General features: G+C 54.6%; 1 protein-coding gene and 1 long non-coding RNA gene across 5 annotated transcripts in view; one reads left to right on the top strand and one right to left on the bottom strand.

Annotated features, from left to right (window-relative positions):
- Positions 1–26,643, top strand: part of SLC39A11 (solute carrier family 39, member 11) — a 212,718-nt gene that overhangs the window by 67,815 nt on the left and 118,260 nt on the right. For 3 of the 4 annotated variants that reach the window (XM_004693466.2, XM_012733146.1, XM_012733147.1), the window contains exon 5: positions 7,647–7,788. In XM_004693466.2, coding sequence (XP_004693523.1) covers positions 7,647–7,788 — 142 coding nt within the window. The remainder of the gene's footprint in view (positions 1–7,646; positions 7,789–26,643) is intronic. The other variant, XM_004693467.2, reaches the window with a different exon arrangement.
- Positions 24,601–26,643, bottom strand: part of LOC105854422 — a 2,622-nt gene continuing 579 nt past the window's right edge. The window contains exons 2-3 of the long non-coding RNA XR_001146109.1: positions 25,192–25,320; positions 24,601–24,627 (exon numbers count right to left, since the gene is read on the bottom strand). This is a non-coding gene — a long non-coding RNA (uncharacterized LOC105854422). The remainder of the gene's footprint in view (positions 24,628–25,191; positions 25,321–26,643) is intronic.

The raw sequence follows: 26,643 nt of genomic DNA, 5'->3' as shown, positions 1-26,643 counted from the left end.
TTCAGCACGAGCTCGATCCCCAGCCAGGGCGCGGCAGACCTCTCCTGTCCCTCCCGCTGCTCCCCTCAGCAGTGGATTTCAGTCCTTCTGCCTGTTCTGCTCCCCGCTCTGTCTCTGGTGAATCCTCTCACCACCCCTGTTCTGTATGCATAAATAAATACATCTTTTAAAAAAAAGAAAACAACTTTCAAGACCTCTGTTGAAGGCTGAATCCAGAGCAGTTGTCTGCAGGGGGAGCCACGGAGAGCTGCCGGAATTCCCGGGCTCACCGACAGCGTGTGCCGGGCAGCCGATCGGCCACAGCTTTGTGATGAGCTGGACCAGGGCCCTCCCGAGAGGTACCGTCAATTATCCCCCTGGTAGAAAATTGATATAAACGTTGGTTGAAAAGCACTTGACATTGCACCTGGCCCTCTCTTGCTGGCCCCAACACCCCGAGTTTCGCATCTGATTGAGACCTGGCCTCCTGGAGGGAGAATAAGCCAGGTTCCTGGCCAGCGGTCAGCCCCCTTTAGCCAACAGCCGGCTGGCTGCCAGATGCTGGTGTCCTTCCAGATCATCCCAGCCGCGGCAAGCCACCAGCTGATCTCAGATGCACAAGTGGGCCAGGCACCATTACCTGAAGTCTGGCAGGGCAGCAGGTATGCCCAGCAGCCTGTAGATTCACAAGCAGTCAGATTGGGTGGCTGTTTGAAGTCACGTAGTTTTGGGGTATTTTGTTACTTAGCAAGACGGCCATGTTTGGGGTATCCGGTAGCAGAGAGGGGGGGAGGTTTAATCCAGACTAGTCTGGGTTTACCTAGGAAGACTTCCTGGAGGTGGGGGCTCCGGCTTCTTCAGCTTTACAAGCACACACATGAAAACAACTGTAAGTGAGAAGCCCTACCTTGCTGGCCTCTGACAGGCTGTCCTGCGCTGGCTGGGGGAGAGGGACTGAAGCTCAGTTAGAACTTGATCCGGGCCCTCCCTGGTGGCGCAGCTGGTTAAAGCGCAGCACTAAGAAGCCAAAGCCACTGCAGCATGAGTTCGATCCCCACCCCGGGAGCTGACCCACATGGCGTGGCAGACCTCTCCTGACCCGCCCGCTGCTCCCCTCAGCAGTGTGCTTTGTCGACCTGCCTGTTCTGCTCCCCGCTCTGCCTCTGGTGAAGCCTCTCGCTGCCCCTGAGCCTCTGGCCTGTACCCCAGTTCTGTGTGCATAAATAAATCAATCTTTTAAAAAAAAAAAAGAACTTGATCCTCATGCCTGGGGCAGGGCAAGGTGAAATGGGCTTCAGAACCCAGTAGGGACCAAGCACTCTGAATGTCGTTCTCCTTGTCGGTACGGCTGCTGGCCGTGACCCCTGAACTTTAGGTAAACTGAGGCCAAGAAGTCGGCGGTGAGCTGCCTGACGGACGGAGCCTGCGGCCGCAGCCTCCCCTCTGCCTCGCCCCATGTGCTTGTTCGCCGTGGGGGCAGCCCGGTCCTGCCCTGGGCTCAGCCTGGCTCCCAGGGCGGCAGCTCATCTATTATTACCTAAGTGTCATCCATATTCCGACGGGTGGTCAGGGGCGACATTTAATTTTTTTCCATTATGTGGAATAATTGAAGATCATGTTTCAGGTGTCATTATTATAGCAATTTCTGAGTAATAAAAACAGCATCAATTATTGAAGTCACCTTGTGTGACAGGTCAAGTGGGGGTGCGGGGAGTGAGGTGAACAGGAGCAGGCCCTGGGGCTGGCAGGGGCCACCGGTTAATCCTCTGACCTTTTCCTCTGCTGTCCTCGGGGAGCTGCAACCCGCTGACGAACCTCAGTTAGAGACTGCACGGGCTGGGGGAGCACAGAGCTCCCCCGGCTGTCATGGGAGGCGGGTGTGGGTTTGGCAAGTCCCAGAGGCTGGTCGCTCGGCTTCCCCCGGCACTTGTTAGTGGCCGTGACACATCCGTGCGGGGGCAGCCAGAGACTGACGTAAAACAGGACGCCTCTCCGGGGACCCCGTGCACTGGCATCTGGCGGTGATCCGGGCGCTGCCAGGCTACAGAGCCCTGGCACCGAGGCATGTCTCCGGCGGTGCTTGGCATGGGGACCTGGTACCCTGATGGGCTTCATGGGGACACCTGCGTCCTGGCGCTGTGCTCTGGGCTTCTCCTTTTGTGACTCACTTTGGGGTCTCTAGCGGCGCCCGCCAGCAGCCGTTGTCTTCCTGGCGCCTCACCGCGTCCTGATACACAGCCGCCGGGTTGTCTCACTCCGAGATGTACGGATTATGTTCCCAAGCCTTTTTGGCTTGCGTGTTGGCCACGGTGCAGGGTGCGGGGTGCCTCCCACCCCACTCTCTCCCCATCCGTCTCGTAGTCGCGTGTCCTCCTGCCCTCTCCTTTCCTTCTGGAAGGTGCCCGTTCTTCTCCAGCTCCTGCCCTCTGCACAGCCTTTCCTGAGAGGGCGCAAGTTGCTCCCTGTGTCCTGAGCCAGAGAGGCACCCCTAGTCCTGCATTATCACTGTCATCCATCACAAGGGGGGGACCCCGTGCCACGGCCCTGGGTGGGTTTTGCCTGTGCTTCCCAGCGGCCCTCCTGCCTCTGGTGCCCAGCTGGACGTGGGAGAGAGGGAGGGCTGGGAAAGAGGACCAAGGAAAGGTTTGGGGGGAGGTGAGGGAGAAAGCCAGGGCAGGCTGGGTCTTGGGAAGCAGCCTGTGTGTTTGGCATTTTGATATCCTGGAGCTGCGAGGTTTCCTAGCATCCCTGAACTGTCCAGAGCCCGCCCAGGATCCCAGCTGAAGCTGCCGGGGGAGGAGAGTGACTCATCATCACTCAGGGATGAGTCCCAGCCCCGCTGCTCCCTGGGCTGAGGTGGAAAGTCAAGAACAGCTCGTGTTCATCAGAGGTCTGCCCTGGAAGGGAGCCTTGCGGGCGGCGCAAGATTAAACAGAAGAGCCAGAACAGTAAGACAGCGAAGAGGGGGCAGGCTGCCCTGGGCCTTGGTCCCTGCTGCAGAGGACCTGGCAGTATTCATTTGAGGCAACCAGTAAGGAAACTCAGTCCCCCCCGGCCCCACCTGCAGGCCAGAGGCCCCTGGCAGGCAGGTGTTTCTAATTCCCCTTTGGCCTCATCACGGCAGGGCTGGCATCTGCCATGGGGAACCGTGCGCTTCTCAGGGGGATGCATCTCTGTCCTATCAGCAGTTGAGAGTGGACTCTGAAAGGAGCCGCAGGAGGCTGGTGTCTGGGTTCCGAGACATGGGGAGACCCCTCCTTGGTGATGGGGGGAAGCCCACCCTTGGTGCTCCCCAAGCTCCCAGGCTGCACGCTGGCCCTGCCCTTTGGGATACTGACCATGGGCTGGAGCATGTGGGGACGGTCAGGTGTGTGGGTACAGCTGGGGTGTGCTGGGTCTTTGTCTACACTTTAATAAAAGGACCGCTCCTCGGTGAAGTGGGGGCTTCCTCAGTACATCTCGCGCCTCCAGCACTGCAGTAAGGCGACACACACAGGACACAGATTGAGAAGAGGCCAAAGGGATGGGGCCAAGGGAGAAGCTTGCCCTCTCGACCTTGCCTGAAATGCTGTCCTCAGAAATGAGTGTGGCTCCTGCCCTTCCTTTCAGATCTGCTGGAGGTGTTCCTGGCATCTCCCCTGAGGGTACATTCCACACTGACCTTCCCTGGTGGACAAGTGCATTCTCTGAAGGACCTAGATGTTAACCCCCTCTGGTTGTGTAATGTGTGCATGTTTTCTCATTCAGTAGGATGTCGTTTTAATCTACTTATATTTTCTTTCAACGAAAGAAATGTTCTTAAAATGTAAAACATCTGTAATTTGAGGTAGTAGCAATTTATTTTTGCTTTTATTTCCCTTGCTGTATGGGTTGAGTCTCCAGAAAACAGCTTTCTCATTGATAAAGTCAGTGAAATGTATCACTAACATTTTCATCTCTATCTATACGGTTGTGGGTCTATATCTGTTTTTAATTCACTTAGAATTTAGTTTTTTTTTTTTTGTATGGAGCCAGAGCATGGTCCAAGTTCACTCATATGGCCAGTTTTCCCAGCATCATTGGTTAAAGAGCATCCTCCTTTTCCATTGGATGGCATGGCACCTTTATCCTGAGTTAAGTTATTGACATATGTGTGGATTTCTTTCTGAACTTTTGATTCTGTGCCAGTGAGTCATGTCTCTTTTTATTCTAGTACCATACTGTTTTAATTACTGTTGCTTTATAAAACAGTTTAAAGCCAGGTAGCATGATGCCTCCATTTTTCTCAGGATTACTGTAACTATTTAAGGTGTTTTATGGTTCCCAGGAAATTTTAATTTTTTTTGTTCAATTTTTCCTGCAGAATATGGTTGGATTTTAATGGAATTGCATTAAATATTTGTTCTTCTTTTGGTAAAATAGTCATTTTAACAATATCGATTCTCCCTACCCATGAGCATGAAATGTCTTTCCATTTCTCCATCATGATTATTTTCTTTAGTTGAGTATCTCCTTGACTACATTAGCTCCTAGGCATTTGATTCTCTTTGATGTGATCGTGGATGCAATTATTTTCCCAATTTCTCTTTGTCATTCATTATTTCTATATGAACATAGAATAGGTTTTTGTACCCTGACTTTGTGAATCTCTACTAAGCTGTATTCATCTATTTTTTTTTTAAGATTTATTTATTTGTTCATACAGAACTGGGGTACAGGCCAGAGGCTCAGGGGCGGCGAGAGGCTTCACCAGAGACAGAGTGGGGAGCAGAACAGGCAGATTGACGAAGTACACTGCTGAGGGGAGCAGCGGGCGAGTCAGGAGAGGTCTGCCACGCCATGTGGTCACCTCCGGGGCAGGCGGGAATCGAACTCATGTGGAAGTGACTTTAGTTTCTCAGTGTTGTGCTTTAACCCGCTGCGCCACCAGGGAGGGCCTCATCTATTTTTGATAGTAACTTTTTGGTGGAGTCTGTAGGGTTTTTCTATGCATTATCTTCAGATATGATGTTTCCCTTCTTTTCCAACCTGGATTCATTTTATTTTCTGTTGCTGTCTGATTACTCTAGTTGAAGCCTCTTGTAATATTTGAAGGAGAAGTGATGATAGTGGCTTCCTTTTCTTGTTCCTGATCTTAAGGGGAAAGCCTTCACTTTTTCATTTTAAGTATTATAGTACCTGTAGATTTGTGATATAAGGCCTTTACTATGTTGAAGTAGATTCCTTCTATTCCCATCTTGTTTAGAGTCATTTTTTGAAAATCATAAATGAGTGCTGAATTTTGTCAAATGTTTTCTCTATAACCATTAATATTTATAAAATATAAAATCATATTATTTTATCTTTTTTTTTTTTATGTATCTGTTACATTGATTGCTTTACAAATGTTAAACCATCCCTGCATGACTGAGATAAAGCTGACTCGGTCATGATGTATAATCCTTGTAAAGTATTGTTGAATACAATTTGCTAGTATTTTGCTGAGGATTTTCACATCAATATTCACCTGGAATTGAAGTCAGGTTTTCTGTCTTTAGTATTATAGTCTAAATATTTCTAAAGAAGAGTTTCTCCCCTCAGCACTATTATTCTTTGTTGTGGGGGTGTCCTTTGTACTATAGGGTGTTAGCGGCATCTCTGGCCTCCACTTTCTAGTTGCCAGCACCACTCCCCACCTGCATATCCCAAAATGTTCACTGCCAAATGTCCCCGGGAGCAAAATCACCTCACTTCAAAACCAGTGTTCTCCATTTCAACCCGGGTCTCCACATGCTGCGCCCTCCGGAATGGGCTTAGTGCGTATTGACGCTGCTGCATTTCTGCTGTGAGGAAGTGGCTCTCATCCAAACACCTCCCCACCCTTACACATCAGTCACATTCTAAAGAAGGGAAGACAAAGGGAGGACAATTACCCGACACTGTCAGTGAAACATGTCTTTTATTGCTGCCATGATTCCCCGGATGTCCGCCTGAGACGCAGAAGTCGAAGTAATGCACATAAACAAACAAAGAGCTGTGACTGCATGGCCCGTGGCGCAGACACCAGCTGTCACTCAGGATGGCTAGAGGGGGCTCCTACAAGCGGAGAGACCGGCCTCTCTAAGCCCCTTATGTCCCAGGATCTGTCCATCTGGAGCGTCAATCTTGACTGTAACACAGCACGACAGGCCGCCTCTGCGCTTCGCCCAGCACCAGAGCAGGTGACATTCCTGCAGCCGCAAAGGCTCTACAGAGAGACCTGAGATTTTGAAGCACCAACAGCCCTGAGTCTTCATCTCCCTTATTACACGAGGTTAAACGAGGGGTCGGTGCCCTTATTAAAGTGCATTGTGTAGATGACTAGGACCACGGCGGTGTACAGGACACACGAGAAGACTTGAAAGGTTTATGTCTTAATTTTTGACATTTAGTTGGAAAGCAGTAATGAAATCAAATATCTGAATCATTAAATCCTCTGGTGATCCCTGATTGTCATGGTGGTGAGAAAACAGGAAGGGGTGTGTGTGTGTGCTTGTGTGCGCTTCTGTGTCTGTGTGTCTCCGTGTCTGTGTGTGTGCGTCTCTGCATGTCTCTGCTTGTGGGCCTCTGTGTATGTGTCTTTGTGTGTGTGGTGCTGTGTGTGTGCTTTTGCGTACCTGTGTGTCTGTGTGTGTCCCTGTATGGACCTCTGTGTGTGGATGTGTCCGTGTGTGCTTGTGTGACACACAGCCGGACGTAACTGTGAAGTTCCTTCATGAGATCATCTTAACCGTGAAGACAGTTTCGGCCTTCGCTCTGAAGGGATCGTCTCGGCGCGGGCTGCGGCCTCTGCCGTGTTTGAGTCACATGCTTGAAAAGAAAACTGTTTTCGTGGAGCTGTTTTGGCTGGTTTTAGAAAATATCTGTTTCTCGCTCGAGAAGATTCTACTTGCTTTCTGTTAGCATTGAGGTGTATGGACAGAAGTGGAGGTATTGGGGGTCGGGGTTCCCACCTTCCTGGGTTCCCCTTATAAGCTGTCAGCAGGGGCAGGAAGTGAAGCTTAGGGCCCCACTATGGGCTCGTTTGCTCCTAACCGGAGCGTAAACTCAACGAGAGCTGGATTCCGTCTCGTCTGCCACCATCCAGTCAGCGGGGTACATGCCCGATACGCGTGGGCTCAACGCACGAGGCTCCTCTTATGCAGGGCTGTCGCCGTGGCCGTGAGCCAGCGGGAGGGCGCTGCGCCTAGCGTCAACTCCAGACCCACGTGTGCGACGCGCTCCTCGTTTCTGCCTTCGCCTTGCTTTTATCTGCCCTCCCCTCGCTCCCCTGAGAACTGCGAAGACGGCCAGGTCCTCGTCCCGTTGGTCCCTTTGCAGGCGCCACCTGAGCCAACCTGCCAGCTGGCTGCTTTTGCCACCTCGTGTCCACTGCGCCTGGGCCGGGCAGTGGTGAGGCACGTGTGTGCCGTGGGGTGCAGCCTCCATCTTTTCTCCCGTTTGTCGGGTTAACACTGACGCTTCGCATCCAGTTTCGGTCTCCCCTAAAGTTCTGCTACCAGCTAGCTCATCCGCTTCCTGCTGGTGGGGTCTGGCCTGACCACCGGGCTGGGCCTAGACTTGGTGGCTTTGGCAGACGCTGGCAAGTTGCCTGGGCAGCTGTGGGTGGCAGGGGCCGGGAGAGTGAAGGTCGCAGGGGCGCTATAGTGACACGCTGCTTCTTGTTTCAGGGTGCGGCAGAAGACCCCCAGACGGCCTTGGCGCTGAGCTTCGACCCTGCACTGATGAAGAAGTCGGACCCCGAGGGTCCCGGGCTGCTGTTCCCTGAGAGTGAACTCTCCATCAGGATAGGTAGCGCTGGGCTTCTTTCAGGCAAGCTCCCTGTTGCAGACTCCGGCGGGCTAGACTGTGGAGACTTGGGCTGGTGGGAGGGAGGGCGGGGACTTGCGGGGGGTCTGTGTCTCCAGGCGACTCCCCCCAGCACTGCGGGGACTGAGCTGGTGCCTGCCCAGCACCTCCTCTTCTTGTCAGTTCCCCAAACTGTCAGCTTACTGAACAGGTCAGCGTCTTTAGCTCGTCTTTCCAGGTTGATCTGATGGGGATCAGGTCCCTTTGGGTCACGGTGTGTTCACTTATCCCTACGCCTGCCCCCCTCAGCATGGTGAGCACCCTCAACTGAATGCCCATTTTTTTTTTAAGTTTTTTTTTTATTACAAAAGTTTATTTTTACATCATTTTGTACATTTTTTTTTCCATCTCAATTGTAATCCCCGCGGGTTTCCCATCACCAAGTCACCCGTGTGCCGTCACCATAATCCCGTGTGAATCCCCATTTTCATGGGGTGGCCTGACTGTCATCGTTTGGATTCCCCCAGAAAACCACAGGCTTTTCTCAGTGACTCTTTGGTGCCAGAAAACCTGAGCAGCGACAGCAACGTCATGTCTTTCCTCTAGAGGAAATGGGGTCCCCTGAGAGGAATGAGAATAGGGGCCCCTAAAGCCGTCTGCTCAGAGGGAGTTGAGGGTGCCCAGGAAGGACTGTGCTTCTCCAGCCTCCACATCTGACTGCCCCCTGGGCAGATGGTGTGAGGACGCTGGACCCCTTTCGCTTCCTTTATTTATGACAGTTCCAGGTTACCCTGCATGACCCCGGGCTTTGCAGGGCGCCTGCCCCGGCCATCCCCACGTCCCCGGAGGCCACAGTGCCCCCAGGCACCTGCAATTGCGAATGGGGGGCCCCTGCCTGGGGTAACGGGGAGCAGGCGGGTCGCTGTGCGGTGGTAGCGGCGCCTAGGAGAGGCACCCTGCGCGTTGCCGTACTGGGGTTCCAGGCCCTTTCCGCGGGTGGGCCGTGGTGGTCTCAGACGTCGGCCGCGGACACGTGCGAGTTAGAGCGGCGCCGGCGCGGAGCGGGCTCTCAGTGAGCTGTGTTCAGATTTGTCCTGCATGAATTATTCATGGACAATCCGAACGCCTTCTCGGCTTGGATTGATTCTCACGGCCTCCCACAACGCCCTCCTCGGGATCTCATCAGGAAATAAAAATTCATCGTACGTAAGCTCAAGGAACAGAGGACGGGGAGGTCGAAGCGGCCCCGCACCCCGCCTCCAGTCGCGCGCGCGGTTCAGGCGCGAGCGCGATTGGGCGCCGGCCGCTGCTTTCCGTTTACTGTCTAAGGGCAGGAGAGCTGGCCACTTTCGGGCTGCGTGCGGGACACAGGGATGGACGGCCATTCGCTGTCCCCCTAGCTAGCGCTTGTGCCCCTCTGAAGGCGCCTCTGGCCTGATCCCAGGCTCTCTCTGCGCTGGCCAGGTCAGCCAGGTTGATCCTAGCTCACCCTTCTCACCTTCCAGGCCCGGGGCGGTGCAGCCCCGCAGGTTCCCTTCCACGGAGCCTTTTCCGTGAGGCGGTGGGGCTGCGGAGTGGGCGAGCTGGCCCCTGGGGAGAGCCCGCGGGACCGCTGCAGCTTGCTGGCCAGCCGGGCGTGTTCGGAGCCGGCTGTGTGGGAGGGACATGCGGGCTCAGGGCTCGGAGCGCCGAGGCGCAGCCTCTTACCAGGTTACCAGGCAACCCGCAGTCCTCGGGCTGACCTCCCCTGTGAGGGCTCACGCAGCCCTCCGAGGAGCCGGAGGAGGGGTTCTGGGACTGGGCCGGGCGCCATCCTCGCGGGGACACGCCTCGCCTGTGGGTGTCCGTGGAGATGCAAACGCGCGCGCGGCTGCTTGGGGACGGGACTCGTGCAGATGGCGCCTCACGTGCCGTATTTGTACCATCTGGATTTGCCCTTGAGCTCGCTGTAAACAGGGCCAGGAGAGGGTTTAGTGGGCATTTAGTGACTAGCAGCAGCCTTTAAAAAATAATATCGGTGCTGCCCTTATCATGTCCCATAATTGTGTCAGCAAGAGGAAGAGCCGCAGGCTGGGGGAGAAGGTTCGGCCGCCCCCCGGGGCAGCAGCCTGAGCCGGGAAAGCCTTCCGAGGCGCTTCCCTTTCCGCGTCTTGCTGCCAAGTGATTTATGGTAACAACTTTCTGCAGGCTGCGGGGGTGTTTGGGACCTAGCTCGACCAGAAGTTCTTTCAAAGCGTCAGTCTCCCTCTCTAGCCAACTATGTATCTATTTCCAACTAGCTCTCTTTTAATTAAAAAAGTAATAACATGGATTAAAAATTAAAATGCCATTTTTCTTGCGACTTCAAATCCCTCCCGAGCCAGGCTCAGACGCAAACGGGGTGTCGTTGCTTGTGTCCTTGCAAGATGCCGTCTGCACCCATCTTGGCCCGCTGCTCTTTTCCAAGTAACACATCTTGGTCTTTGTTTCCCGGCCAGACATTGATTCATTCCGTTGCTGTTCCTGGCTGCAATCTCACCTAATAAGTCCCTTCTTGATGGCCCTCTGGGTGTTTCTAACCTTCTGCTCTTATAAAAGAATGTGGCAGAGAGCATCTTTTATAACGTGCCTCTCTGTGGACACTTACGCAGCTGAGCAAATTCCAGAAATTAGGCCAGGCGTTCTGGGCCGCTGGGGTCCCCTGTTGGGACCAGTGGGCTCGCGAACCTCTGGAAATTCAGTGCAATAAAAGGGATGAGCTTCTGGGAGGCCAAGTCCCCAGCTCCATCCCAGAAGGCCCCAGTTCCTCCGGGGCCTGGCTCCCCTGCGCGAGCCTCCCCTGTGGCTGCTGGCCTGGGCCTTTCTCGCTCTCATTCTCATCTCACGGTGAAGGAGGGGGTGAAAGTAGAAAGAGTTTGCCGCGAGCTGCTTGTCCTGAGGGGGGCTGAAGCTCTTTCCAGAAAGCGTTTTTCTTTTCTTCTCGGCTGCATTGTCGTGGCTGGTGAAGAATTACCTCTCACTCTGAGTACCTGGGCAAAGCACAAGGGGAGCCATGACTTTCCAGCGAGAAAGGTAGGTTTACCTTGGGAGCTCACGGAGTTGTGCATGGCCCCTGCTTGTTTCCCGTAAGTCTCACCAGTGCCTGTTGGGGGACCGTGTGAACAGCCCGGGAGCTGGGCTCCTAACAAACTGGTTAGACACGCTTCTTTCTTTAAAGCCTGTCAGCCGATCGCAGGAGCCCTCCCGTGGGGCCCTGGCAGCAGCCACTCTGGGCGCACAGCGGCGGCCCGGGAGCCAGGGTCTGCAGAAGGAAGCGAACACAGACCTTGTGGGAGGCGAGGGTTAGGTTTGGTGAGATAGCCGGTTAACCGCTGCCGCGGCCTGACTTCCTGAGGTCCTGACTGGCTTCCGACCGGCTCCTGGCCTCTCCTGGGGAAACAGAGCCCATCTCGGGGGAGAAAGTTTACCTTTTCCAGTCGAGGTTCCCCAGTGCCTGACCCCACGCCAACACCTCCGGGGCCCGGCCCCGGGGGAGCCCTGAGGATTGGGGTGCTCTTCCATGGCCTCACCCTCCGATACCGTCGCTCCTCCTCCAGGTCTCACGCCCCCCTCTTCTCATCTTGCATTTGAAATCCCTTCTCTCCGTTACCTGCCCAGTTAAGCCCTCTCCCTCGGGTGCCCAGGAAAGGACAAGCCCGAGAGCGCGAGGTGTTAGCCGCGGGCGTCTTAGGACAACATCTTATGGCCGCGCGAGTGTCTGCGCTGGAACTGGGGCATCTCCCTGAAGGATGAACCCCGTAAATGGATTCTGGCCTTTGAAGGATTCCGTTTCGAGGGGCTGGAGCAGGGCTGCCGGGCTGTGTGGGGTGACCCCGTCCTCAGAGGCAGCCCCGTTCCTGTCAGGCTAACCACACCGGCCCAGCTCCCCCTGCCGCTGCATTTCCTTGGCACTGACGTTCCTCGGGGCGCCCTGGTCTTGGGAAACACGTGGCTTACCGAGCAGCGCCCACTCCTGCGGCCAGCCCCTTTGCTTCCTCCCGGTCTAGGAGTCCCCACGTCTTCCCAAGGAGACCTTCCGCGTGGTGGGGGCCTGCGCTGCCATCGGGTCCAGCGCACTGCATCGCAGCAGGACCCCAGGGAGCTCTTAGCAGAAATCGGGGTTTCTTTGTAACTGGCTCCCCCAAGGGCACATGGAGGGAGATTATCGGGGTTATCAGTCATCCTGACTTCCTGTCGTTACCATCACCGAAGACGAAGGTCATTCCTTGGCTTGCGATTTGAGTAACTAGACCTTTTCTTTCTGTCACTGGGTGGCTGAGGGACCCTTTGGAGGCTTCTCTCTCCCGTGTTGAGAGGAGGTGTCTGGTGTGGCCGGTGCTCCTAGTTCCCAGGGCTTCTTCATTAGTGAGGCAAACCTGTCAGCACAGCACGGAAACATCGAGGCTTTTGCCAGGTGCCACATTTTAACACCCAACCCTACAAAAACATTTTGCAAAAGGGCAAAGAGCGAAAGGTACAGCAGTAATAATTGCCAGGAGTGTCTTGGCACCGTGGACGCTCAACAGGAGAAGGAAGTCACCCAGACGGCCCCGGGCCCCGCGTGCAGGGTGGCTTGGCGGCTTGGTGTCCTGCCCCAGGTCATCGGGAGGCGCACGCCCCCAGAGGACCCTGGCTGGTGTTTAGAATGCAAATAGCACCTTTCCTGTTTACCCCGTTTTCTGATTTTCTGCTCCAGGCTGTTATTCTGGGAGTGTTTTCGTGGCCTGCCCTGGAGGCCGTTTGGCACTTCACGCGTGCACCTGAGTCGCCCCCAGAAGGTGCCGCGGTCCGTGCGCGGTTTGTACAGCAGAACCCCAGGGCTGGCAGCTGGAGATCAAGGTGTCTGCGGGCTGCTTTCCCCCGGGGCCTCTGTCCTCGGCCTGCATCCGGCAGCCTCCTGCCTCCGTCCTCAGGGCGCCTTGGGGCCGCTGGTCTGGGTCCTGTCGCCCCCTTTCCCAGTCCCGCTGGGTGGGGCCCACCCAGGTGAACTCATAACGTGGGGAGCTCCAAAGAGCCTCTCTCCTAGTTAAATACTGAGGAGCTGGACGCCGGCACTTCAGGCCAGCGTTTGCGGGTCCAGACCTCAGTGCTCGCAGCTTTTGGAGAAGTTGCCCTCCACGGGGTCCCAGCCCCCGCGGGAATTCCAGGCGGCGGGCAGCGCGGCCTCCTGTCTTGTCCTGTCTTCTGCGTGCTGCCCGGGCTGTGTGCGGGCCTGTGAGGCGCCTGCCGGGTGCCAGGGCCCCTTGCAGTACAGTGAGGAGTTTTAGGCCGTCGAGTTCCTAAGAGAGAACATGCTGACGCCCGGGGGTGGGGGTGGGGGTGGGGGGCCCTCTGCGCTAAGAGGTGATCCTCGTCCATCATCACCCCAGCCGATCGCCGTGGGTAACTTTTGGGGAGATTAATATTAACACATATTTGAACGTGTCAACGCATTGTCTGGCTCCGTTGGTTTTTTCATTGAGCGGCCGGAACAAAGAGTCACAAACCTGTGGGCTTAACGCCACGGAAATAAATACACACTCTGACGGTTCCAGAGACCTGACGTCGGACATGAAGGCGTCAGCAAGGCCACACTCTGGGGAGGCTCCGGGAGAGGGCCCTTCCCGCCTGTCTAACTCCAGGGCCTCCTGGCTTTCCTGGGCCTGTGGCCGTGTCATTCCCGTCTCTGCCATCACTGTCACACACCTCCTGCCCTGTGCGTGTACCTGTGCGTCTGTATCTGAATCTCCCTTTTCTTTTTCTCATAAAGACATCAACCATCGGATGTAGGTCCAGCTATATTCGGTATCATCATGGAGTACTGGAGCTGATTATATCTGCAAAGCTCTCTCCCAGGAAGATCACATTCTGCGGTTCTGGGTGGACATGACTTTGGTGGTGGTGGTGGGTGGGTGGGGGAGTGTGGAATCTCTTCAGCCCAGAATACTGATCATGCTGTGACCAGGCTTCAGGAACTTGGTCAGTCTGCATGGGTTTGTTTGTCTTGAACAAGTGAGGGAGGAGGGAGAGGAAGAGAGGAAACACAGGAGGTTGATCCTGGCAGTAATAACCCATTTAATTCATTGGGAACCTTTACAGCAGCTTCATTTGAAATATTCATTAAGTGTCTACTGAGGAGTTAGGGATACTGTCTCCTTATGCAAAATTTAACATTTGCTGGGCTAGCAGGTTCTATCATATTTATAAGGGTTCTGACATGTTCATCTCAGCTCGTAAGTCTATTATAAACATGGAAATGTGTTTTTAATGTGCGTTTGGGAACCAGGACAGATAAGAGGCTGGGGCAGCACCAGCCCCTGTTTGGATATTCCTGCCAAGCTTTTATTACCCAGAGATTTAGGAGGCCACTACTGAGGCAGTGCAGCCTGGCTCTTATCAGATTATTTTATTTTGTTTTTCAGATGTTGGTTTTGCAAAAGCTCCTTACGCTGGAGAAGCACGGGGTAGCGTCTTGGTTTCAAGTATTTAAGGTGGTTAGGGGCCCTTTTGGTGTATTCACTCTCATTTCATTCACTTTCCTTTCGTCAGTTGTGGGAAGTGCCTGAAAATCGAGGGAAGCTGTCTGGGAACCCTTGAAACTGGGAGGAGCTGATGCCGCCTGCTGAGACAAGAGTTCTTAGGGGAGGGCAGGTAGGAGAGGGTGAGCTTCTGGTGACGATGGGGAGCTGAGCCTGTGGGGTGGCGCGCGTGCCGGGCTTCATGAGTCGCGCCGCCCGCCTGGGCTTCCTGGTCAGCACATTGCCTCCTGCTGAAGCCCTGTCTCTTCGTTGGCCTTTGAGTTTCCTAGTACTTTGTTTTGCTTTCTTCCCTCTCATGCATTATCCCCAATAGAGCCAAATCTCAGGACACCTGAGTCCCTGATGGTGCCAAGTGAATCAACTTGCAGGTGGCGACATGAGCCTTGGTCTCTGCTCTCTTCCCCAAGACCCCAGCTCCCTGGCAGGTCACGGCCCTGGTGCTCTGCAGGTCCCTGCGGGGTTGGCTCAAGTCAGCCAAAAACATTCTTTCCAGTAGGGAAGCTCCTGCGTTGGCCCTCAGAGAGATTAGGGGACACTTGCCCAGGGAAACCGTGTTAGATGGTTCACACACCTGTGCCAACCTCCACCAATCCCAAGTGGGTCTTGAATGCATCCTTGGTGGTCTTCCGGGCTGAGACCCTCTTCTGCCGTCACCCGAGCCTGCACCCGGGGAAGCCTCCAGTCCATTGGCCAGCAGGGCACGGGCTCTGGTGAGCGAGTCTGCAGCGGGGGCTCTGGCGGGAGGGCTCGGCACGTGGGAGCAGGCGCTGGGGCACAGGCCTGTGCCCCAGCGCAGCGTCACAGGTGAGCGGAAGCCGTTGGAGGCAGCGGGCATCTTACCTGGGCTTAGTGACGCAGCCTGGCGTTTGGCAAGGCGTTGCCATGGTAACCCCTCCCTCTCTTTTTTGCAGCCACTACTTGGCTCCCAGGCTGGGTTAACAAGGCGTCTCCCCTCGTCTGCTGTCGTCTCCCCTGGGCTGGTTCCCCTCTGTCTCCCCATCACCCGTGCTCTCTCCCCCTCACCTCTCGGGGCCTCTTGCTGTGCTTGCACCCTTCTGGGTCTCTGCCCTCAGGCGATCTGCCTCCTTCCCTTGTATCTGGGGCTGGCTGAACCCCTAGCCTCGCCCTCATTCTAAGTTCCTGGGCTTCTCTTAGGCTCTGTCGAGCCCACCAGTGCCATTTGCAGCCCTGGCCTTGCTGTGCCTGGTGGCCCTTGGAGATGACCCTGGAACCAGCTTCAGGGTCCTCCCTCTACCAGGCGGGCCAATGCCTCCCTGGGCCCCTCTCCTCTTTCTGGAAAGTGAGAACTGGGTGACATTCTCCTCTGGGCCTTCGTGATGGGTGGGCCCGGCAGAGCGGGGCCCATCAGCCCGCAGAGCTAGTTAAACTCACCACCCATCTGTCGCGAGGTCCGTGTCGTACCTCTGGGGTGCAGCAGCGTGACAGGTCTTGACACTTAGGAGATTTACGGTGGAGAGCGAACCTGTCCTTGAAGTCCTCCTCCTTCATGGCTCCGTGACAATCCTTCCACCGCCTGTCACGCAGCCCTACTTGATGAGAGTTATTAACCACTTAGTGTCAAATTGTACTTGCTTCGGAGATGACTGCAGGCGGCGGGGGGATAAAGAAGGATTTGTCGGATTAATTTTCTTTGTTGCAAGGTCTGTGTTCCAGCCCTACTCAACTCGAGGTGTCTAATTAGCCTCCGCCCGCCCTCTGCTGCTCTGTGGCTGTGTCGCCGGGGAGCAGGCTGCGGGGCTCCTGTTATCTGACCAGGCCCTCGGCGTGGATTTTGCTGGTGATTGGATTAAGCGGTCCTGTCACGCAGCCAGTGTTCCGGATGGCAAAGCCTCTGCCGGGGTGGGGGGCGGGGGGCTTGGGGGGGTGTTTCATAACCAAGGGAGGGGCGGGAGAGCCCAGCCCAGGATGAAGCGGCAGCACTCTGCAGCACATAAGAGCTGCTCCTGGCTTCCCCGCCGCCTGCCGTTGCCAAGTCGTGGCTCTCCAAAAGCCGAGTCAAAGTTCGGAAGGTGGCGACCACCGGGACGGGCCCCTAGTCAGGGGACCCGTATTCAAGAACCTGAGGTGAAGACATCTGGGACTATCTGTTCCCTGGGCCTCTCTCTCTGATTCCTCCCGCCCTCCCCGCCCCATTCCGGTTACAGGTGCCAGGCCGGGACACTTGGCGGCACCTGCGGCTGGGGCATCGAGGCAGGCGGGCACAGGAAGAGCCCCCAGGAAGGGCTCTTAGCACCGGCATAGACTCAGAGATGCGCCTGATTTTCTGAGCACGATGTGTTCTTTGCGTCAATTGGCAATTAGTCCCCTTAATTTATAGGTTGCCTCGCAGAAATTAAATCTAGTTTCCAAGGCTCTGAGACTCTTGGGATTACTAACAAAGGGCTTTCATCCCTCCCCTCAAGAAGCAGAGATGCAGTTTTCAGGTAAACGGTGACATTTCTGCATCTGAACATTTAAAGGATCTCGGCTAGAAATCAGGTCGCAGGTCCTCTAGGGGGCCTGAATCGTCCATCTCGGCGCCTGGAAGCAGCTGCCCACGTTGGCCCTGTTTGCAGCCTCCCGGGCTGGCCCTCACCCTCAGATCCTCTGCCTTGATTGCTTTGTGGGGAGACCACCCAAGCCCCCCATGAAAACCACAGCCAGCTGGGGTGTTGGTGCTTTGAGGGGACTGTCATTGGTGTCTGCACATTACTCGTGGCTTAGCATCCCTGGGCCCCTCACTGCCTGTAGTAGCCCCTGGTCAGAAAAGTGGGGAAACATGTCCAGATGGTCCCAACGGCACTCTTGGTGGCTGGGCCAGGGCAGCACTGAGTGGAGGGAGCAGGTCCAGTCTTGCACCTGGAGGCCTGAGCAGAGAGTGTGAATCTCAGCCTTCCTTCTGTTTGGGGACTGGTCAGCCTCAGGCCAGAGGGGCTGACCAGAGGAAGCGGTGCTCTGTGTGCCCTTTGGAGTGGACATTATCTTGCCACGCCCCTCATCAAAGACCCTCTCCCCACTGACATGCACCTATGTGGGTTCGTACGCTTTTTCCGTCCCACTTCAGCCCCTCTGGGCCGGCCCTGGACAGTGCCTGGCCCACAGCCGGAGCTCAGGTCGTGGCTTTATGGTCCTGTAGAGGCGTCCCCAGGCCGTTGGTGATGAGCGTCCTCTCCCGGCCCCAGATAGATCCCCGACTCTCTGCCATCCCTCCTTCTCTAAGGCTTCTCACTCTGTACTGACATTTGGGGTGCAGACAGTGGCAGCCCAGGGCAGAGGGGGCGTTCAGAGCTGAGGGCAGACTCAGGAGGAGAATGAGAGCGTAAGCTAGCGTTCGGGCCCTGGCACCTAGAAGTCCGGTGTATCAGCTTTCGAAGCCACATCCCGACTTCTGTGGGCCCGAGACGCTGCACCCCCAATCCATGGTCTCGCTGCTGCTTTCTCCTGCTCCCGTCCCGCTCTCTCACCCAGACGCCTTAATGTCACGTGATGGAGTGGCATTCTCCTCAGCACCTGGGGGACGAATTCCTGGCTCTTCCTGTGCTTCACTCCAGAGTGAGCAGGTGTCTGGTGGGACAGGGTCAGCCTCGGTGCTGATGACAGTTGCCATTTTCTTTTCCTTTTGCCCAGAAATTTTCATGTTCTGCTTTTCACGTGTTCTTTCATCCCACATTGAATCGACTCCTAACTGGTCGCGCCTGATCAGTGACCTTGGAACTCGGTCCCCACCTTCAGAGAGGTGTGGGAGAGGCAGGCACCTAAAACAATCTCTACACCATCACTAGAAATTGTCATACGGCGGTTGTGATGCTCCATTTCCTTTTGTCGTCCCCCGGGAGTGGTTACATTTGTCTAGAAAAGAACCCAATCATTAGACCTGGGATCTTCTTCTTTGCGGGAATTTCATTATTCTTTCTGGACCAGTGAGTGTTATTTGAGCACATCAGGCTGATCTTCCTGAGCACGAGAGGGTTTCTTCCTTTATTTGCCTGTGTTCTTTCAACTGAGGAATGTGGTTCAGGATGACATTGCAAATGCTCCCTTCGTAACTGATGATTGCCTGTGTGTGGTGGGGTACGTGTGTGTGTGTGTGCGTGTTTGGGGGGTCGGCGCGGGGCTCTGCGGCGTGTACACGCAGGCAGGTGTGTTCGTATGCGTGCACAGGTGTGCAAGTTGACCTACTTCCTCCCCAGTAGAATCTGGACTCTTGCATGTAAGGGATGAAATCGCCAATTGATTTCATGACTAGTTGGATCCAGGGCACTTTTACCCCCTAAAATCTGAAAGGAAAGTGAAAGGTAATTACATACTGGAAACTCACATAATAATGTGCCTGTGGACAGTACGTGAGATTGAGTGGAGGGGCCTCCCGGCAGTCCTTGTGAATATACGTGCACCCAAGAAATACACAGGTCGCTTCACGAGAGCCTCACCATCCCCAGAATTTTTTAAATCACAGCATTTCTCTGTATCTCATGGCTTTCCTTCCATTCTGTTTAACATATCTGTTGGGTTTGTGCACACTTAGAAGCACAGTAACAGGCTTGACGAGCCTTCAGTGAACTCTGGTTCAGACCCTGCACCATCATCCGCGGGAGGTGGTTCTGTGCTGGTGCTGTTTGGGTCAGGATAAATGGTCTCTCACCCAGCCACGTGCAGTCTCGGGCCTTTTCTGTGCACCTACCAGACCTCCAGTCTGCTCTTCCTCTCAGCCCACCCCCAGGTGTTCCCTGTGGAGCTGGGTCTGGAGCCATAATCGTCCCCAGGGCCCACCATGCTCTGGGCTCTTCTCTCGACTATTCCGGATTCTCTTTTTGGGTCCGAAAGAACCGATTTGAAAGCAGTCAGCCTGGTGTGTGGGCGAACATGGCAGAACTCATTGGCACGGTGGGTCTTGAAGTTCAACTTGGGATGATGGCTTGATCCAGAGGACTTTTTGCAAGTCTCAGAGGGATTCTCAGGGTTGATTCACAGTCCAAGTTTAATGACCAAAGCAGTTTCATTTGTGCGCTTGGTTGGGCACCATTTTAACAGCATTCTTGAAACAGCCTTCTCCCAGATGTTCAGTATCGCTGTTGCAAAGCCAGAGGGACCTCCCTGCATCTGTCTCTGTGGCCCCGTGGGGGACGGGCTTCAGATGGCAAACCTGCGACCTGTTGCTGTGCTCACGGAACATTTCCTGTGACTGCTGGGCCTCAGCAGCTTCAGCTGGCTCTGGCGCTGTTGGGGTGAGGTGAGAGGCTCTAGGAAGAGTGCAGTAAAAAGACACATGAAGACACCATGTCGCTATTATTCATTGTCCAAAGCATAAAAAAACCATGGTTTGAGTTTCTGCGTTCATGGTTAAGTTTCACTGTTAGACAACTCACGGAGATGATGGCACTCGCTCATCAGATGAAGCATTCACATAGCATCAGTTGTGTTCTGAGAATCCAATCCCGGGAAGATGAAGCTGGAAAGCCGGGAGTGCCCGTGTGATCACAGGCTTGTGTCTGCAGCCGGCTGCACACTGTTAAAGTGTGAAAGCACCGATCCCAGTAACCACCGAGACCCAAGTCTGATGTAAAAGCAAAGTGAGCCTTTATTAGCTAGCTGGAGCTAGGGTCCCCCCAGAGTGATCCCGCAGCGGACACTCCTTGAGAGGGGAGGACCCGGCTTCTTACAGCCATGGGTTTATGAGGCATTTTGGAGGGGCTGGGTGGTCACAAGTCCCTGCTTGCCAATGACTGGTGCAGATAACAGTCAGATCCTGTAACTTTTACTCCGGGGGAGGATCGAAACTTATCTTTGACTGGCCGACTGGCCTTCCGGCCTTTGCATTCCTCTGCAGCACTGCTGAGGGTTTTGACATTGACTTTGCTAATTGGAATATTCAAGTTGTATGAGTCAGCTTTGCCTCCTAATGAGCAACCCCAGAGATGCTCAACCACAAAGGCTGATTTTGTTCTCAGGTGCCATCAGGCTGCAGGTTGGCTGTGTCCCTACTTAGGTAGCTTCTGCTTCTGGGCCCAGGAGGAGAAGAAGCCCCCAAAACATGCCCAGTGGCATGGTGGGAGGGAAATTGCGATGCCCTCTGGGAATTCTGCTTGAATGTGGTCTGCCTGTCTCCACTCACATCCAGAAGGTCACGTGCTTGACATTGTGCAGGGAAGGAACTTGGGCTCTAGGAGGTCTTGAAATCCAGAATCCAGTGGGGATAGAAGAATCCTCTACGGGAAAGAGAGACATGACTCATCGCGAATATAACAACCCCTGTGGTCTTCCCTCTTGGGCACGCATAATTGCTCTAGTTCCTTCTGTCCAGAAAATAGGTTCACTTCTGACCCAGTGGAAGCGAGCTCCAAATTCTCACCCCATTATGGAATCCAGTGTGAATTTTGGGATCTCACGATAGGCTCTATATCACATCTGGGTTTAGTTGCTCTTGAGGTGGGGCCTAGGAGCAAACAGCCTGTCCCTCAAGTCTGACATGATGGAGCAGAAGTGGGAAAATCCCAACAAACTCTTTCAGACAGACGGCTTCACACAGCCATCGTGGCGTGACTATTCTGAAGTCCTGCTGGACGAACCCCTTAAGGAGCCCAGCCCCAGGAAGGGGCCTGCCTCTTGGGGAACGGCTTTCTGTGCTTTGGAGAGAGCTCCATAGTTCTCTGTGGTTCTGGGCTGTGCCTTAGGAGATCCTCTTTGGACACAGCTGAAAAAGTCTTCCTAGACATTTTTTGCAGCTCCCTGCCTTCAGAAATTCAGGGTCCCTGATGTCATCTTCATCCCTTCTGGCCATACGTTCTTTTACACTGGCCTTTGTCTGTCTGTTTCTCTCTTTTATTTTAAGTTCATTTACTTACGCATACAGAGATGGGGTACAGGCTAAAGGTGGGGTATAGGCCAGAAGTGTAGGGGCGAGAGGACCCACCAGAGACACAGTGGGGAGCAGAACAGACAGCTCTACTGAAATACACTATTGAAGGGAGCAGCGGGGAGACAGGAGAGGTCTGCTGCACCCTGTGGGTCACCTCCGGGGCTGGGGATCGAACTCACACTGAAGCAGCTGTGGCCAGCTTGCAGTGCTGTGTCCTAACCTGTTGTGCCACCAGGGAGGACCCTGGCCTGTGCCTCTCTTGGCTATACAACTCACCCAAAAGGAGAGTTTATAGCCATTTGATTTCAGAGACTCTGTGGGCCAGTAGCCACACCGACATTTCTTTCTGAGATCATTCTTTTCCAGACGAGAACTCCCTCTTTAGATTTAATTAGAGGCACTTTGAGCTAATCAGGTTTCCGTGGGACCAGACCACCAGATCACTTTTCCATAACCTTGTCTGGGTAACAGGATTTTCTAGGGGTGGGGTGTCAGTATTTTAATCTCGTTAGAGATGGATTATTAACATATTGGGGTTTGTGGGTGTCTGCGTCTAGATCTTAATCATCTTCCCTTCAGAGAACATTTTTTACTTCTTTCTTTATGGATAGGTGATGAGAAAATCATTGCATCTTCCCACCTTCCAGGCTCCAAACTTTCTAGCTTTTCTTCCCACCACCCACAACCCTACTAGAAAACCAGCCCCTTTTCTGAGCGCCTCCCCTGACCTCCTGCCTGGTCTGTGCGGTGCTGGGGAGCAAAGGAGCCTGTGGACACCTGGCTCAGGTCACCAAACTGAGCAAAATTGGGGGGGGGGGTTGTGTGGAGCATGGCTTGCGTTTCTTGGAGAGATATCCTTCAGGTCACCGTCTGCCAGCAGGTGACTGTCAGAGCCTGTGGGAGCCTGCTGGCACAGGCGTGTGAAGACTCCTGTAATGGGTGGGTTTTCTCAAGCCCTCCCGTCTTTCCTCTGCCCTTGAGCGATTTGTCTTTCACACTGCCAAGGAACCACCCGCCTTTTGTTTCCAAACCCCACTTTGAACAGAGGGACTATCTGTTCTGCATCATTAAATCCCACTTAAGTAGTTGTTTATTGACGTGAGGGCAAGCTGCAAAGCCGAGGGGAGGGCCACTGCTCTTGGAATAATAAACGTGAGGCTTGGCTGCAGCCCAGGACGGTTGCTCGAAGCCTTCGATTCACGCCGGTTCCATCCGCGATGCTCCATCCCCGTGTGATTCCTCTGGGCATCTCCCGAGCACTGGGTCGTGGGAGGGCCCGTCCTGCACCGGGCTATAGGATCCGTGGGGCGGGGGCCTGTCCTGCGTGGGAAGCTTTCGGGCAGAACTTGGCTCGAATTGTTGGCGTTGGGCTGTGTCCCTTCTTGTGAAGCAGGATAATGAATGTTATTTCTAGCACTGGCACTCAGGGACTGGCACCGTGCTTCATCAGTTCTCAGACTCACTCAGTTTTGCATTTTTGGCACCTCTGAAGTTAGTATTTGTCATCCAACCAATGGAAGTGGAATTAGCCTATGACATGACGACGTTGTCTTAAAATCATTTTTTCTTAAGATTTGGTGAAATAGGGTAATAACCACTTAAGAAATGGCTGCCGGCGGACTGACAGTAATGACAGAAAACATGAATTAGCGCTGCTCCAAGTCCTGTTTTGGTCAAGGGCCACTCTGAAAAGCCAGAGATAAGCTTGTTCCGCACAAGGTTCTGCGTATGACTCTGGGGTTTCATGGAATACGAGTGCCCTCCCCTACACCCTCCCCCTTGGGGGAAGGCGCCCTCGCACGTGTCACCACTGCCCTTGCTGTCCCCCGTCCTTCCTCTTCCTTCTCTGCCTGCCCCTTGGGGCTGTTCCATCCATCACCTGCAGCTCTTTCCACTTGTGTGTCTTTAAGGGCAGGGATGTCTCCCCGTGACAAATGTTCGCCCGACGAGTCTCGCTCTCTTTCCCTCACCTGGCCCTCTTCTGAGTGGGTGGCATCAGTTCAGCCGCGCTAAGGACGGTCGTCAGAGGCAGCGGCCCAGGTCCTGCCCCTCACCCAGCTCTGGTATTAGGTGGGAAGTGTTTCCAGAACATGGGACAGCAGGTGCAAATGCCCTGTGGTGGCACCATCGCTGGCATTTCACAGAGGCAGGATGGAGGTGAGACCCAGCAGAGGTGAAGGGGGGCTCCTGAGTCAAGCACCACAAAGGGATCTGGCAAGCCCTGGGGAGCCGGAACCGAACCGGGTCTGCTGCAGCTTGGTAAGGACCACCTGGGGCCGTGCTGGCCGCCGGCCTCCTGTGCTTCCTCGCTGCTCTATTGCTTCCTGCTTCTGTCTAAAGTGGCTCTGGTAATGCTTAGTGGACAGAGAAATTATAAGTTTATGAAATGTTTCAAGAGACCTCTTTGCAAATTGCCTTACAGGCCAAATTTATTACTGCCTTTCGTACACATGAAATAGAAAATAACCCAATCCCCAACTTACGGTCCGTTTCTCAGAAAATCATTCAGTACAGTGAGAATCTGCAGCCACAAGTATTTGAAGAGGTCCTTGAAATTCACTGCAACTGGCTTCTGTCCTTGTCAACCCAGCTCTTTGGAAATGGATTTCAGCCAGATCTCGCCTTCCCGGCGGGGCCTGGCGTAAACCCGCATGTCACGGCCCCGGTGGGAGCTTCCCGGTCAGAGGGCTCTGACCTCTGCCCTTGGGGCGCCTGGCCCCCAGCCTTTTCTCTGTGTCTGGAAGGAAGAGGCTCTGCGCCAGTCAAGGCGCCCCCCTCGGGCCCAGACAGCCCGTCGTGGCCACTGGCGGCTGGAAGCTTCTCGCTTGCCCTTTCTCTGTCTCCGTGGTGGTTTGGTTATGTGTTGCTGCTTTTCCCAAACAGCCCACCCAGGGCTGCCATTTCCGATTCTACACCCTGCTTTAGAAGTGGGTGGCGATGGCCACATTCGCCTCCTCCCTGGCATTTCTAGCGAGTGCCATGGCCTGCTGGTGATTTAGCAGCTGTGCCTTGGAGGGACGCCGCGGGGGGACGCCACGGGGGGACGCGAGCGTGGCTCTTAAGGCTGGTGGGGCAGCTCCTTGGGGCTGTTTTGCAGGCTGCCTGTTGCCTGGGTGACAAACTTGTCATAGGTAACGAACTCTGGTAAGTCCTCATAGAACATGGCAGGTAAGTTCTTGTAGACGCTGATTTTTTTTTTTTTTAAGATTTATTTATTTGTACATACAGAACTGGGGTACAGGCCAGAAGCTCAGGGGCGGCGAGAGGCTTCACCAGAGACATAGTGGGGAGCAGAACAGGCAGATCTACGAAGCACACTGCTGAGGGGAGCAGCGGGCGGGTCAGGAGAGGTCTGCCGCACCATGTGGTCACCTCCGGGGTAGGCGGGATTCGAACTCATGAGGAATCGGCTTTAGATTCTCAGTGCAGTGCTTTAACCCGCTGCGCCACCAGGGAGGGCCATTGTAGACGCTGATTTTAAGGGAAACCAGGATAAGGAAAGCAGTTCTGGAATCACCGTGGCCTCCGTGACGGCCAGGATGTGGTTTATTTTCTCATCACCGTTATAATGAAATAATGTTGAACAAAATGCCGCCATTCACAGATATGCTCTACCTAGCGAGACATGTACTTTCCAAACGAGAGAAAAAATGTGAGAGCAGCCAGAGAGATAAAGAAATAAAACCTCTCATCAAAAAGGACAGCAAAAATAAGAATGCCACCAGCTTAAGAAACCAGGCGATTGAAAGAAATCGAAACAGCCGGAAAGCTGACGGCTCTGGGCCCTGGAGAAGGCCAAGCTTGGACTTGAGCCTGGGTCCAGTTCTGAGTGGTGAATTCCTGCCCACGTGCTCAGGACTGAGAGGGACGGAGCAGAAGAGGCAGTGAGTGGCTCCTGTTTGCTTGTCCCGTTGGGTTTCTCTTACATTCCTCCCATACGTGAAGCCATTCGGCATTTCTTTTCCCTTCTGCCTTATCTCACTGAGCTCGATCGCTTCCAGCTGCATCCATGTCGCGCGAAGGGCGTGAGCTTACCGTTTTTGATCGCCGGGTGGTATTCCCTCTGCATGTGCCGCAGCTGGTGGGTCCAGTCATCTAGCTTTGGGCAGTTAAAACCAGAGAGATCCTGCAGGGGAGGGGGACAGGGAGGGAGGAACGTGGGGACTGTGGTGACGACAGGAGGGCGAAGTGGGAGGGGAAGTAAAACATTGTTTTAAAACGAACAGTAATGTCAATAGATACATAAATTCATAAAAAATAAGAAAGGGAAAAGCGGCCTCCCGGAGGCTGGCCGCAGCGCCGCCTGCTCTGTGCTGTAGCGGTCCCCCGAGGCCAGTTCTTCTGCAGGGCTGCCGCACAGCTTCTGGGGGCGCGCGGTGGCATGGGGGGCTTGTTCTGTTCTGGGGGATGGAGTTGGGCGGACCGGGGGCTTCGTGGAGGGAGTCAGGACCATGTTGCCGACTCGACATGAACATCACAGGTTCACGGGGAGGGAGGGAGGCATCGGCTGTTTACGTAATCAGCCTGCTTCAGCCAATTTTCTTTTTTAATATTTATTTATGCACACAGAACTGGGTACAGGCCAGAGGTGCAGGGGCGGTGAGAGGCTTCACCAGAGACAGAGCGGGGAGCAGGACAGGCCAACTGACAAAGTACACTGCTGAGGGGAGCAGCAGGGAGACAGGAGAGGTCTGCTGCGCCCTGGGGGGTCACCTCCAGGGTGGGGATCGAACTCGCTCAGAAGCATCTGCGGCTTGCAGTGCTGAGTCCTAACTCGTTATGCCACCAGGGAGGTCCCTCAGCCAGTTTGTTTGTTTGTTGTAAGATTTTTTTTATTTATGTATACAGAACTGGGGTACAGGCCAGAGGTACTGGGGGTGAGAGGGTCACCAGGGACAGAGTGGGGAGCAGAACAGGCAGATTGGCGAAGTCCACTGCTGAGGGGAGCAGCGGGCGGGTCAGGAGAGGTCTGCTGCGCTATGTGGGTCACCTCCGGGGCAGGCGGGAATCGAACTCATGCGGAAGTGGCTTTAGTTTCTCAGTGCTGTGCTTTAACCCGCTGCGCCACCCGGGAGGGCCCCGCCATTCACTTTTATGGAAAATTTGGAGGGTTTCCCAGAACCAAAAGTGACACCAGATCAGGCCAAAATAACACGTTAAAACCACCACCACAACAAACAAATCCTAACAACACTCAGATACAGTCAAAGCAGAGATGCTGTGGTCACAGCCTGTGTGAGCTGTTCCCGGGGAGCAGCTGGGCGGGGCATCGCTGCTCCGTGTACCTCGATTGGCAGCTGCAAAGCCAGCCCCGAGTGGTGGTTTTGCTGTGGCCCTTCGGCATAGAAGCAGAAGCTCAGACGATTTCTTCGCTGGGTGAAACAGGTGCTCAAGTGGGGCTCACACAAGCCAAGTGTGTCGTGAGCGCTCGACAAGCGGGGACACCCGCTGACCTCCGCTGGTCTCCCGCCCCCGCACTGACAGGAC

This window comes from Condylura cristata, unplaced genomic scaffold (assembly GCF_000260355.1).
Source record: "Condylura cristata isolate star-nosed mole 26May11 unplaced genomic scaffold, ConCri1.0 scaffold00038, whole genome shotgun sequence".
NCBI lineage: Eukaryota > Metazoa > Chordata > Mammalia > Eulipotyphla > Talpidae > Condylura > Condylura cristata.
Note: the sequence above shows the minus strand (reverse complement) of the source record. Positions and strands in the feature narration are given on the sequence as shown.